The sequence below is a fragment of the Zalophus californianus genome, chromosome 16, assembly GCF_009762305.2.
Source record: "Zalophus californianus isolate mZalCal1 chromosome 16, mZalCal1.pri.v2, whole genome shotgun sequence".
NCBI lineage: Eukaryota > Metazoa > Chordata > Mammalia > Carnivora > Otariidae > Zalophus > Zalophus californianus.
Window position 1 is genome coordinate 55,018,534 of NC_045610.1, and position 12,944 is coordinate 55,031,477.

Below are 12,944 nucleotides of genomic sequence, written 5' to 3' on the forward strand. Positions count from 1 at the left end.
TCCGCTCACTCCATCCTCACAGGCTTCGATCTCTGTCACAGCTCTCGGGCACTGCTCCCCATCCCGACCCTTTAGGGGGTCCTGCCTTGAATCCATCTGTGTGCACCAAGGCACAGCCCCAGGTCCCATGCTGGGCCTCCCAGGGAACGCTGGAAAATCAGCAGGCCCGGAGTCTGGAGCCAACATTCCACAGCCTGGCATCCCGGCCTGCCGACGTGGATGGAGAGCAGAGGCACGGGCCCTGGTGGGAAGAAGCACGGGGCGCTCTCCTGGCCAACTCAGCAGCCCGCACGGGAGGTTCGGAGAGGGACCATCCGGGGTGGGCGGGGGGAGCCAACCCCGCACACACCTTCCAGCTACACACTGAATCGGAATTGCTAAACGAAGTAACTGTTTGCTGCTGCAATTATTAGCGTAAGATGAGGGCAATGGGGGGTGGTGGTGGTGGCTGCTTCCTGGAATGGCCGGCATTAACTCTTTGCTATTGAGATATTAGCACGCATACCTGAGGTACTAAGCTTGCCTTCGGGATGCTTCGATGCTCTCGTTAGCTTCGATGCTCTCGTTAGAAGTATTAGCTACTGATACGCCTGACTACCTCCCACTCTGATTATTACTTGCTATTCGTGCTGTTTGCCTCTCTCCACTTCAGCCGGCTAATCACAGGACCGTGGGAGATCAAGAACAAGCCTCCAGCTCTCCAGCGGCTCTGGCACCTCTGATGAACTGGGAAACCTAGCTGGCCGGGAGAAGCGGGTGTCACGGCGACTGACGAGGATGAAACCGGGGGAGCGCGGAGAGCAGCCCCCTGGAGCGACTCCTCAGTCGCTGGTCTCCTGATGGCTCTGGAAGCTCTTGTGATTCGATTTCAGGCTTGACCACCCCTGGTACAGTTACCGGAACTGCCGAGATCATCAGGATGGCAGAGGCGGACCTCAAGGAGGCGGCCAGCGTTCCCAGGGGACAGCCGGCCTCCCGACGGGACACTGGTCAGGGGCGTCTCATGAAAGACTTGGCATTTAATTGGGGGGGGGGGAAGCTCTTTGCTCCTCTGGTTTCTGGAATGATCTTCCATCCAAGTTGGTCCTCACCTGGTGCTAAGTGCCAGTGTCCCCCACCTGAGGGGGTGACTCTCCATTTCCCACTTGTCCCAGGGCCCCCTGAGCTTCACCTGGAGTGGCACAGGCGCCTTCTCAGGAGGACACAAGGCCGTCAGGTGGAGGGACTCCAGCAGGAGGAGAACGCGAGAACCGGAACCCGCTCCAGAGGGAGACGCTCGGCCTGGGGCAGCGCGTACCTGATGGCCTGGCCTCTATTACGTAGCGGGTGACGGGCCCTTTGCCGGGGTCTCCACTGGACCAGTGGATGGCGATGGCAGAGCTGTAGCGCACGATGATGGGCACTCCAGGCGGCCCGGGGGCACCTGCAAAGGCACACGGTGGGCAAGAGGAGGTACGGGCCTCCAGGCCAGCTCCCTGTGCTCTAGCAGGGTGGGCTGGGCATCCAAACAACAACCCCCCCGCCCGCCTCCCCCCACCGCCCGAGCCCGGCCAGAGTCTCCAGAAACCCTGCGAGCGCTGAGGCCCAAGGAGTGGGTTTTAGGCCGGGCCTGCTGATGCAACTGTGTTCTCTGGGTCACCTACAACCCCTTGTTCCAAATTCAAGGCCAGGAGAGGTATATAGGGTAATGCCAGGAAGATCCCTGGAGCAGTCAGGAGACCCGAACTCACTAGATGGGTGAATTTGATCAAGTCACATAGCCCGCCAATGCCTCAGCTTCCCCAGCTGTGAGGCCCTTTTGGAATGTAAGGCTTGAAGGGATGTGTCCTGGGGGGACGGTAGAGGTGGGTGTGATGATGGTGGAGTGGGCCTAGGATAAGTGGGGGGTTGGTTTTTGGGGGGCTGCAGGGCTTCCTGACATTTTGTCTCCTGGCCTAGGATGGCAATGCCCTCCCTACTTGCTGCCTGAAATACGCCCACCCTCACTGGGCCAGGGAGGAGGCTGGGAGCACGGGAGGAGGGGGGAGTGGGCTCTGCCACTGGCTGTCCTGGCGGGTCCATCAGGGTGGCCGCCTGTCACGTCAGCCACCTGGACACCAGCCCCAGGAGCCGAAGCAGGGGAGAGCTCACTTGTGTAGTCTGAGGAGTGAGCCAGTTCTAGCTCTGGAGGGTCCTCAGCCCCTCCTCTCTGGGGGTGCCCGTCCCCTGGGCTCTGACCGTCCCCAGAGCCCTGACCCTGTGGTCTGTCTCCTACATGCCTGCTCATCACTAGACCTGGAGCTTTGCACCTGCAGAGCTGGGCACTTGTGGGACGAGGGGAACAAGTTGGTGAGTGCGGGGCGGCGGGGGGCGGCGGGTGACCGCTGGGCCAAGTGAGTGCCGAGGGTTGGCTACGGATGCCTACGGCAAGGGGCCTGGAATCCAGCTCCGGACAGCAGATCCTCCAGGCGCAGGGCAGCTGGCAGGCTGGACAGCAGGCCAGGGACTCACGACCAGAGCTTGGCTGCCCACAGCCCGGCCCGTGTCCAGTGCCGACCCCCCGTGACCTCAGAGAGCCTCATCTTCCTTCCTTCCTTCCTTCCCCAAAGTGTATCCTGCCTACAGCTCAGGGCAAAGGAGGCTGAGGGATCAGGGGGTGTGGGACAGAGCCCAAGCGGGGTGTGAAGGGTGGGGGGGTGCTCTCAGGACCCCGAGTTCTCATTCTGCACGGGGACAGAGCTCAAGGCTGAGGGCTGTCATCAACTCCTGGACTAGAAGCTTCCAGCACTTCTAGCGACTGCCTGGTCTGGATGGAAATGGATGCGTGACGGCACGTCCTTTCCTCGCCCACACTCACCGGGCACAGCTCAGCTCTGTTTCAGAGGGACCCCCACCGCCTCCTCCGAACTTCCTGCCTGCCCCCTTCCCACGCCCGGCCTGGGACGCTTGAAGCCTCAGGTTGGAACAGCCTGTCCTCCAGCCTTCTCCTGTCCCCACTGCTCTGCCTCCCTTGGTCCCTGCCCCCTCGCTTCCTGCTTTTGTTTCCCAGGGAAGTTGGCTCAGGTGAAGAGGCAGCACAGGAGGGGTTGGGGGCAGGTGCAGGGCAGGGCGGGGGGGGGGGGGGACGGCTTCCTCCGGCGGCCCCGCAGGCTTCGTTCCGCAGGAACCTAGAAACCAGCCGGCTTCTCTGCAGAACCCGGGGCAGAGAACAGAAAGTGCCCACAAAGAGGAAGTGCAGGGTGGCCAGCCCAGCCCAGCAGGGGAGAACACACCTGCCCCACAGGTGAGAGGCAAGGACAGGCCCCCAGTCACCTCCCACAGGCCTAGCTAAGCCGCGCTTCGGCCCACGGGGCAGGGAGTAGGAGCAGAAGGGGAAGGAGGAGGGATTTCAGGGAAAGTCTGAGATGGGCTGTGTCCTTTCTCAGGGAAGGAGGGAGCAGAGGTTGGTTGTGTTCAGGAGAGGACATCCTGCCTGGGTGACAAGGACTTTGGAGAACAAACCTCAACCACAGCAGGCAGCTGAACAAGTCCCCCAGCTCCAGGCTGACCTCAAGAAGTGTCACAAGCTCAGACAGAACCCTCTGCGGTCCTGGTCCCCAGCGTGCCCCTCCCCATCCCCCCTCGGGCCCAGTGCGCTGCTCAAATGCACGTTCCCAGGGTGAATGGTCGAAGATTCCGATTTCCTGGGGCCCAGGGCCCAGAACCCTGGGGGGCTCTGACATATGTGGCACCTCAAGAAACCCTCTGATGGTACAGGTGATCCTCCACGGCCCAGGCCCGCCTTCCCTCGCACCTGGCTACCCAGCCCTCCCCCTTCTCCTCTGCCAGAGCTGCCTTTGGATACTCCCAACACTGGCCTGTGTTTCGGTGTGTCTGTCTGGACGCCACCCCCCCACCCCGATGAAGTCCTCCTTAATCACCTCCTTTAAATGCCTCCCTCGTCCCCCAACTCCCCCCACCAGGCCCCACCCCTGTACTCTCTCGGGCTGTGGCTCCGTACCCCCCAGACCCCGTCTCCCTCATCTCTGCACCTCCAGGATCTAGCACAGCTCTGGACACCCCCTTCTGCCTCGGGGGCTGAACGCGGTGTGTGGATGGCTGCAGCCGTCTTGTCCGTCCCGCGCTCCCCTACCTTCTCCTGGGCCGGTGGTGACGTTGGCCTCGATCTCTGGCCCGTAGGTGAAGGTCTTGGCTCTGATGCGGAACCTGTAGGTCATCCCCTCGGCCAGGTCCTTCACCTTCAACCACAGAGGGCTGCTCCCCTTCACATCCACTGTCACGATCTTACTGACGCCTGGGAAGGAAGCACAGCATGTGGGGGACCGCGGGCGCAGGTGGTGGCTGTGGGGGGCCTTCAAGTCAGGCCACGCAGCCATGTTTCCCAAACACGCAGTCCTGCGGGCTGTTCTCGGGAGAAAGGGCTCCTCGGCAGGAGAAGTTTGAGAAGAGCTGGAGACCATCCGTCCGCGGAGGACGCACAGGGTCCTCCAGCGTCTGGTGGGAAATGACTCCCCCCACCTGTTTCACCGAACCATGGTACCCCGAATGTATTTTCCTCCCCGAATTCCACAGAACTGGAACCCCAAGGATCACCTTTCGGGAAGGGGCTTCTGTAGAAGAAGCGCTGAGTCCGGAGTTGGAGGGGAGACACCTGCGGCCAGTCCCTACAGCTGAGGACAGCCTCGGGTCCGCCAGCAAGGGCTGGGGGCTCACAGCAGGCCCTCCATCAACTGCACCCCACATCACAGCAACTAGAGGGGAGGCTGGGACGGTTTTCAGGAGGTCGAGGTTTGTGCTCCATGCTTCATGGGCTCAAATCCTCCCGACCACTGGCCTCCCCAGGGGTTGGGACTGGGGGTGATCTCCTGTGTCCTCTGAGCACGGTGGTGGCCCCTGGGAGATGGGCTTTGCAGGTCACAGCCCAGTGCGGGCCCTCGCCTGCCCTAGCTTTGGTTTGTTGTTCTACTGAATGAGGGTATTGATAGCATCACGGACAGGATGTTATGAGGCCAAATAAAAGAGCACCTGGCACCTGGCACATGCCCAGACTATCTTATGACTAAATAAGTACCCAACGACAGAATGATGGCTGTTCGAGGGGCCCTTCTGAAGGAAGGAAGTCACGGCGGGGGACCCAGAACAGCGGCGCTGGGTACCCGTTCCTTGACATTTCTGAGCAAATCCCTCATCGGTCTGGGCAGTGGTTTTGCCAACAGGAAAGGGGAAGGGGTCATCGCTGGGTTCTTGTGAGGCCTGTTTGCTGCTGACCTGAACCCAGGGCTGAAGCGTGACGCAGTGCTGGCCTGGCTCAGTGACACTCAGGGCCTGAAGGGGCCATCAGTGGGCCATTGCAGTGTGGATAGGGATAGGCGAGTGCATGGAGTTAGCGAGGCAGCCCGACTGCGCCGGACCGAGGAACGGGAAGGCCAGGTGCTCACACCTCTCAAGGGCTGGGAGCCCCCTGGGTAGGTCAGGCAGAAGCCACTGTGAGGAGAGCCTGTCCTGTCTGCCTGCATCTTGTCCCCGTGACCTCTGCCCTTTCCTTTCCGTCCAAGGGAGAGACGGCCCCTTTCCCGGGGCCTGCACCTGACCACATCTCCTGGCCCCACCCCCGCCCCCGCCAGTGGCCCAGAACACAGTGCCGCTTTGCAGAACGAACTAGCTGCTGGCAGGCAGGTGACAGTGGGAAAACTGAGGGCCATTGTTCCCTTGGCTGGCCTGGGACTGCTGGTCCCTGCAGCTCTCCCAGGGCTCCGCCCCTCGTTCTGGCCAGGCTCTGTATTCAGGGAAAGGTGAGAGTGAGGAGGTGACCTCAGGCCATCAGGCCACCACCTGTGAGCCAGCCACAACCCCCGAGTCCTCGCTGGGCTCTGAAACTGGACCCAGGCAGCCAGAAGTCCCTCTAAGTTGATGGCCGTGCTTTCTGGGCTCGCCCTGGGCTCACTCACATCAGCGAGGGTCTGGAGCACTGGCAAGCATCCGACATCCACGGTCAGGGTTAGCATGGCCTGGCCTGGGAGCCTGGGAGTGGGGAAGGGTCCCCCCGGGGGCCTGGAGGAAGGGGTGGGGCAGGGGCCACCGGGGGCTCTAAGGACAGCTATACGAATGCGGCTCACGCCGGGAGGAAGACGACTTGCACATCGGGGTTCTTGACGGGAGGTTCACGAGGGAACAGGGGTGCAGTGACTCCCCCAAGCTTCTGCTTTCTGGGGAGAGGCTCAAACGAGTTCCTGACCCGCGAGAGGCAAAGACCTATCTGAAATAAGGCTGACACCCTAAATTTGGGGGGGCAGGCACGGGAGGGGCCATCGGGGCGCCCCCATCTTCCTGGCCACCAGGCGGCGCCATAACTCCTGCAGGCTCCCTTCCTCTCCTCACTTCGGCGGGATTCAGGAGACCTAGGGTGCTGCTCAGGTTTGCCCCCGCCCCCCCGCTTGCTGGTGGGGAAATGCTCCTTTCTCGTCTGGCCCCGGTGTCTCCCTTTACGAGCCAGGGAGACGCTCACCGTATCTGACTCTGTGCAGTGACCCCGACGAGAGAAAGGCCTTGGGAGCCGGGCTAGGAGGGCCCCACTCACCGTCCACTGGGGTGCAGGGCTCATACACCAGCCGGTAACCTTCCAGGACACCGTTGGGGAACTGCGGGGCCTCCCAGGAGACGTTCACCGAGGTTGTGGTCAGCTCACTGAACCTGACCGAGCTGGGAGCACTGGGGGCTGCAGGGAGACAGCAAAGGGTTTGTTTTGTTCTCACACGGACATTCAAAGCCCTGCTCGGCTTCCAGAAACCAGCGAGGGTGGTTGGGTCCGGGCCCTGGGGAAGAGAGAGAGGGCAGGGGGTCATCAGAGGTCATCCGAGCCCCTCCCCTCCCCCACTGATGCTACTAGCACTCTCTTTCCAATACCAGGGTCCAAGAATGAGGAGGAAAGAGAACGGTCTCTTCCCTAAAGTTGGGGAACTCCGTTTCTTCCTGTAAGTGGTCCTGAACCTCCAGGGCCGCTGTGGGACCAGGCGAGGTCCTAGCTTTGTAGGGCTTGTCTTTGGCCTTCCCTAGTAGAGAAGACAGGGCCGCCTGGGCCTCAGAGCATGAGGCGGGTGGTGAACAAGAAGATGATGGAACCGCAGCTGTGTGGCCTTTCTCCGGTCCCTGGGGCCCCAGGGCTTGTCACGGAGAGACCACGCTTGTCAGAAGCAGCCCGTAATAGGGACAGTCAAACCATCTGGAAGAGATGCTTTCTTGGCCCGAGAAGCCTGGAACGACCCTGAAAGCCTGGGGGCCGTGGGGGACTCGGATGGGGAGGACAGAGAGGAAGGGAAGGAAGCGCAGAGCTGGCTTCAGGCAGGATGACGACACTATTATTATTGTCCGGTGCTGCCCCCCGCACCGAGCCGAAGCTAATCTGGACCCTGCTTCCGCTCCAGCTCCGGGAGGCAGCCCCAGCCCGCAGTCTTTGAAGGAGGGAGGCGAGCTCCAGGGGCCTTTCCTGCCTCTGCTAAGCAAGAGGGACATGGGTCAGAACACTTTGTCCTGCTGCCGGAAGCTTCCAGGCTCCCAGGGGCTCACATCCGGCCCATGACACTGACGGAGAGTGGTCTGGACGAGCAGGCAGACAGACAGACCAGACCCTCGGGAGCCAGTGGAGGAAAAGGGCTGCCCTGGAGCCATGGCTTGGCCCCAGAGAGGACAATGCTTAAGAACTGACTCCACGGTCTGGTCCTCTCTTTAAGAGAGAAGCTAATTTACAGGCTGGGAAGCAGCAGGCTGGGAAGGATGCTCGGGGGGGCTCAGGACAAAAGCCTTGCATTTAATCCACCAGGAGGGAGCTCCATGACAGGCAAAGGAGCTGCCGTGCAGTGAAGACAGCCCAGGACAAGCTCACCTGCCCTGGCCTCCAACTTCTGCTCCCCGACTGGCGGGCCGGGGGGTCCTGGGCAAGAAGCATCACTGCCCAGTCCGCCCCTGTTCACTGAAACGGGTGACACCCACCCTGCCCATGCCAGGGCTTCTGGAAGGAGCTAGCGTATCACTGCCCGAAAAGTGTCTTCGGACTCTCTATATAGACCCAGCTCTGCACGTGCGGGCAGCAGGGTTCGGACCGTCACCATCCAGCCTTCTAACCAGCCTCCCTGCCTCCCTCCTCTGTCGGTCTGTCTCCCGCACGGCCGTCAGAGTGAGTTTTTTAAAAACATAAGCCGGATCCTGTTGCCCAACTGCTTAAACCCACCAATGATCCCCCAGTGCACTGAGAATTCATCCCAGACTTTCTTCCAAGGCTCCCTGACCCTCTTGGGCCATTTCCTCTCAAGCCTCCCTAGTAGAGAAGGCAGGTTCTGTTAAAGAATTAAAGATTTAGAATTTAAAAATTTAGAATTTAAAGATTAAAGTCTGTTCCTTTAATCCCCTCTGGCCTCGAGGCCTTTGCACCTGCTGCTCCCTCTGCCCCGAACCTCTCCTCCAGAGCCTCCCACGCTGGTCTCTTCCCACTCAGGTCTCAGCTGTCAGACCTCAGAGGCCGCTGCAGGCAGACCTCTCCAAGGTCACGTGTCCACCCCTGTCCCCGTCCTCCTACTGCTCACACTCACCACCACCTGAGGCCGATTCAACTAGGTACGTGTTTATGATCTGTCCCACGCCCTAGAGTGGGGACCTTGACTGTTGTGTTCCCAGCATCTAGCACAGTGTGGGTCCCTAGAAGATGCTCAGTAAATACTCGTAGAAGGAACAAAACCGGGGCTCTATAAGAAAGCCGGGTGGGAACAAGGCATGGGCAGAACTGGGCTGGCGGGCTACAAGATGTGGGGAGGGCTGGGGACATCTGGGGGCTCCTTCCAAGGCTCTCTGGGGACAGCCTCTGTCTTCTGAGCCCTTTCACGTAGGCCCCTCTTTTTGGGCTGTGCTCTCCACCTCTGGAGGCCGTCTTGTGGGGCCTGGGTGTCCAGCCCAGACATCTCAGCAGATAAGGCAGCTACTCCCACCGCACCCCGTGCCCCAGGAGCACAGGTGCCTCCCACCCCCCTCCCCTCCTGCCCCTCTCCCCGACCTGCTTGCTGGGTCTGGCCCCGGGTGGGGGGGCTCCGAGGCCCATCCCCCGCGGCGTTGAAGGCTGCCACGCTGACCATGTAGGCCGTATAGCCGGTCAGGTTCTTGAGCTTCACGCCGTTCTCCGCCAGGAAAAGCGTCTTCACCCGCTCCGTGAGGTTGCGCCGCTGGGCTTCCCAGAAATAAACCTGTGGGCACAGCCAATTGTGGGAGGGAGGGGGACACATTCAACTCCTCTCCTGCCCCCGCCAGCCCCAGGGTCGAAGAGACACCTTCGCTCATACCATCCACACCCCCCACAGTGGGCTTGAGTCACGCAGGGAACAGTACAGAAGTATTTACGAGCCGTTTTAGAAACCCTTCCAGAACCTCCCTTTTCACAGCGAATACATCAGTCCCTGCCAGACTAAACCCCAGGAGAGCGCAGACCCCACGTATCTGTCTGCCACGAGCCTGGAGGGTTTAGCGCAGCAGGGGCCCATGAGCCCTCAGAATACAGTTACCGGAGGAAGAGGCCAATTCTGCTTCTCAGGACCCTAAGCCAGGGAAGGGAAGGGAAGTGCAGAGTGGGAAGACTCCTCCCCAGCCAAGGGGAGAGTGCATGGACCAGCTCATGGCATCACCTGGGAGCTGGTTAGGGATGGGGAATAGTCAGGCCCACCCCGCACCTGCCGCGAAGCACTTGCCGGTTAAGGCTCCAGGTGATTCACCTGCCCGCGAATTCACCTGCAGGCCGGCCTGGGGCTGAACCCCAGCGCACCATTCACGAGCATGGTGACTCTGCCAGGTGACACCCCTGAGCCATGGATTTGTTGGCTGACTAGTGGGGCTAAAGACACCCCACTTTCCAGGACCAAGGTGAGGAGGAGCTAAGGTGGTAAGGAGTGAAGAAGGCTTTAGTCCACCTGCTGCGCTCCACATGGTTCCGATTACTTAGTGCTCAAGGGCAGAGAAGCTCAGATTCCTCACTGGTGTCAGGAACTCTGGGAAACTCGCGGCGAAGCGGCAAGCCGCACGCCCCTGGGACGATCAGCGAGTATTTGGCGCCACCTGCTGGCCAAGGAGGAGGTTTCTACGCGCGACGGCCGTCAATTTCTCAATTGGCCTGGAGGAAGCTAATACAAGGGTCCCCACCTGACACTCAGGACATCTTGTCACCCAGAAATCCTTGCTTTCATCTAACCCCGCCCACTTTTAAAAACAGATTCTTCTGATACCAGTAGATATCAGAGAGAGTTGATAAGGTTGTTCATTAAGTACTCTTCACAGTGAGGGGCACACAACAGTGGACAAAGTTCCTGCTGAATTTGGGGCGTGGGGGGAAAGGCCAAGGTGAACGTCAGAGATCTGGGTGTTATCAGCACACAGATGGGACTTTTTGAGTGCACATGGAGACAATGAATGTAGGAAGAGTCGCAGGGGGATCTGGGGGCTTCGATGTTCAGGGGCTGGGGAGAAGCTGGAACAGCTAGCCTGGGAAGCGGAGAGAGGAAAGCATTCCTCGGAGGAGGGACAGGTCTGCCGAGTCAAACGCGGGTGGCTGAGCCAGGTAGGGTGAGGCTTGCCTCTGAGTTCCACTGAACTTAGGAATCACTGAAGCCTGGACAGGAAGGGCTTTTGTCGGGGGTGAGAAGCTACTCGGAGCCGGTTCAAGAGATACCGGGAGGACAGGGATTGGAGGCGGCGGGCCCAGAAGATTGTTTGGAGGACTTCTGCTGTAAGGGGACCAAGCAGGGACATGGCTGCCAGCCCAAGGGGCATGCGGCCGAGTCGTAGCGCACGCCAACAGGTAGCCAGGTGTCTACTAGGAGGTGCACTCCGCAGAGGGCTGCTGTCTTGGTGGGTCGGGCTTCCTGTTGTCTAGAGCACCTAGAATCGTGCCTGGCACGCTGCTGGTGCCCCCACAGAGGCTTGCTAATGAATAAGCACCTCATGCAGGCTGGAGCAGGTGGAGGAGTGAATCTACCATTCCAATCCCCTGCCCTTCGGGCTTCATCGGATCCAACAGGCCAATTTCAGCCTCAGTTAAATCAGGTCCACAGCCACATGCCGCAGCTGACTGCCACTGGAGGGAATTCACACTTTGAATTTTCCACCGTGCTACACCGCCCCGGTCCACTTCCCCTGCGTGCATCTCCTACATCCGGGTCTCATCCGCTCCTCCCCCACTGCCCCTCCCCTCCTCGCTCCTAGCTGAGGCTCCTTCACCGAGAAGCAATCAGATGAGATTTTCTCCACAATCTCCGGGCACCTCCTATACCTCTCTGGGTCCCTGTGTCCACACGTCTGCCTGCCTCCCTCCACCACGTCTGCACTGTCGGCTCCTCCATAAGACTACGTTACATTCGAGCACGAAATCCCAGGCCCTCTCACCTCCTCCAAGACCTCATCCCCCGCCCCCCCCCCCCAGCTTCCACTCTTCCTAGAATCATATTTCCCCTCTTCCTGGGATCATTATCAGCACATCCACTAGCTGTCATTTCTTCTGTCTTAAAACTCCCTTTGTTGACTGTCTAATTCCTGTTTCCTTTTCCCTTTAAAGCAACACTCCTTAAAAGGGGTAACTGTACTCGCTGCCTCCCCTCATTCTTTCTCGAATCCCTCCAAGCCGGCATCCCCGGTTCCCAACCCTTGTCAGAGTCACCTGTAAACTTGACCTAGCTAATGCAGTAATCTGGGGCTCAGCAAGCTTTCTGTAAAGGGCCAGGTAATAAATATCTCAGGTTTTGCAGGCCACACATCTCTGTGGTAACTCAAAAGCAGCCTCGGGCAATTTATAAACAAATGAATGTGGCTGTGTTCCAATAAAACTTTATTTACAAAAACAAGTGGGGGGCCAGATTGAGCCCTTGGGCTGTAGTCTGACAATTCCCGCACAGTTGCTTCCTAGATTTCATCTTACTTGAGCTCTCAGTAGTATTTGGTACATCAGAGTCCTCCTTCCTCCAGGAGCACATTCTTAATGTAGGTTCTGGGACTTCAGTCCACCCCCCCTTTTTTTTTGGTCCTAGGTCTCAGTTTTCAGTCTTCTTGCGGTTTCTGTCTATACATGTCTAATCTCCAGTCTTTCATCTATATACTGAGGACTCACAATTCACATCTCCAGCTTAGACCCTCTCTCTTGAACTCCAGACATGTAAACCCAGCTCCGTTTGGTGTCTCCCCGTGGGGGCCCAACAGACGTCCTGGGCTGACCCCAGCTCTCCCCCAACAAGCCTCCCCCTTCCACCCTCTTTTGTCTTTTCCGGCTCTGTGTCTGGAAGCTCCATCATCGAACTGCTTGTAAATCCTCTCTCACACTCTACATTCGATTCAGCAGATTCTACCAGCTCCACCATTCAAATGGAGCCAGAGAGCAAACACTTCTCCCTGCTGATATCGCCTGGCCTAAGCACCACCATGCCTCACCTAGATGTTTCAGTCCCCTCCTTGTGGTTTCGTGCTTTCCCCATTTCAGATTGCTCTCAGCACAGCCCTTTAAAAACCCAAGCCCTTTAAAAACTCTGAGTGACAGCCAAAGTCCTTGAGGGCCCCGGGCGATATAGCCCAGGTCACTGCTTGGACCCATCTCACATCACGCTGCCCTCCACACACACTCGGACGCACTGGCTCTTTGTTGGGCTTTGTAAACACCAAGCACCCACCGACCCCAGCGCCTTTGCTCTTCTTTCCCTCTTTCTGGAATGTTCTCCTCACAGAAGAACACGTGATTCTCACCCTGTTCTTCATTTTTGCTCAAGTGTCTGCTTCGCATTAAATCCTTTCCTAATGACCCTATTCCCTATTAAAATGCCAAACCACGCCCTGGCTCGCTTTCTCTAGGCCCTTCATCTGTGTCCTTTGCCACCCTCTGGAGGGGCTACTTGTTTTGTACATTACTGGTCTTCTTCCCCTAAAATTTAAGCTGAGAAACACCACTGGGCACA

General features: G+C 59.0%; 1 protein-coding gene across 2 annotated transcripts in view; it reads right to left on the minus strand.

Annotated features, from left to right (window-relative positions):
- The window catches only part of SDK2 (sidekick cell adhesion molecule 2), a 252,647-nt gene that overhangs the window by 17,212 nt on the left and 222,491 nt on the right, over window positions 1–12,944 (minus strand). For both annotated transcript variants that reach the window (XM_027568023.2, XM_027568022.2), the window contains 4 exons: window positions 9,020–9,206; window positions 6,557–6,694; window positions 4,112–4,273; window positions 1,298–1,423 (listed from right to left, as the gene is read on the minus strand). In XM_027568023.2, the coding sequence (XP_027423824.2) occupies window positions 1,298–1,423; window positions 4,112–4,273; window positions 6,557–6,694; window positions 9,020–9,206 (613 nt within the window). The remainder of the gene's footprint in view (window positions 1–1,297; window positions 1,424–4,111; window positions 4,274–6,556; window positions 6,695–9,019; window positions 9,207–12,944) is intronic.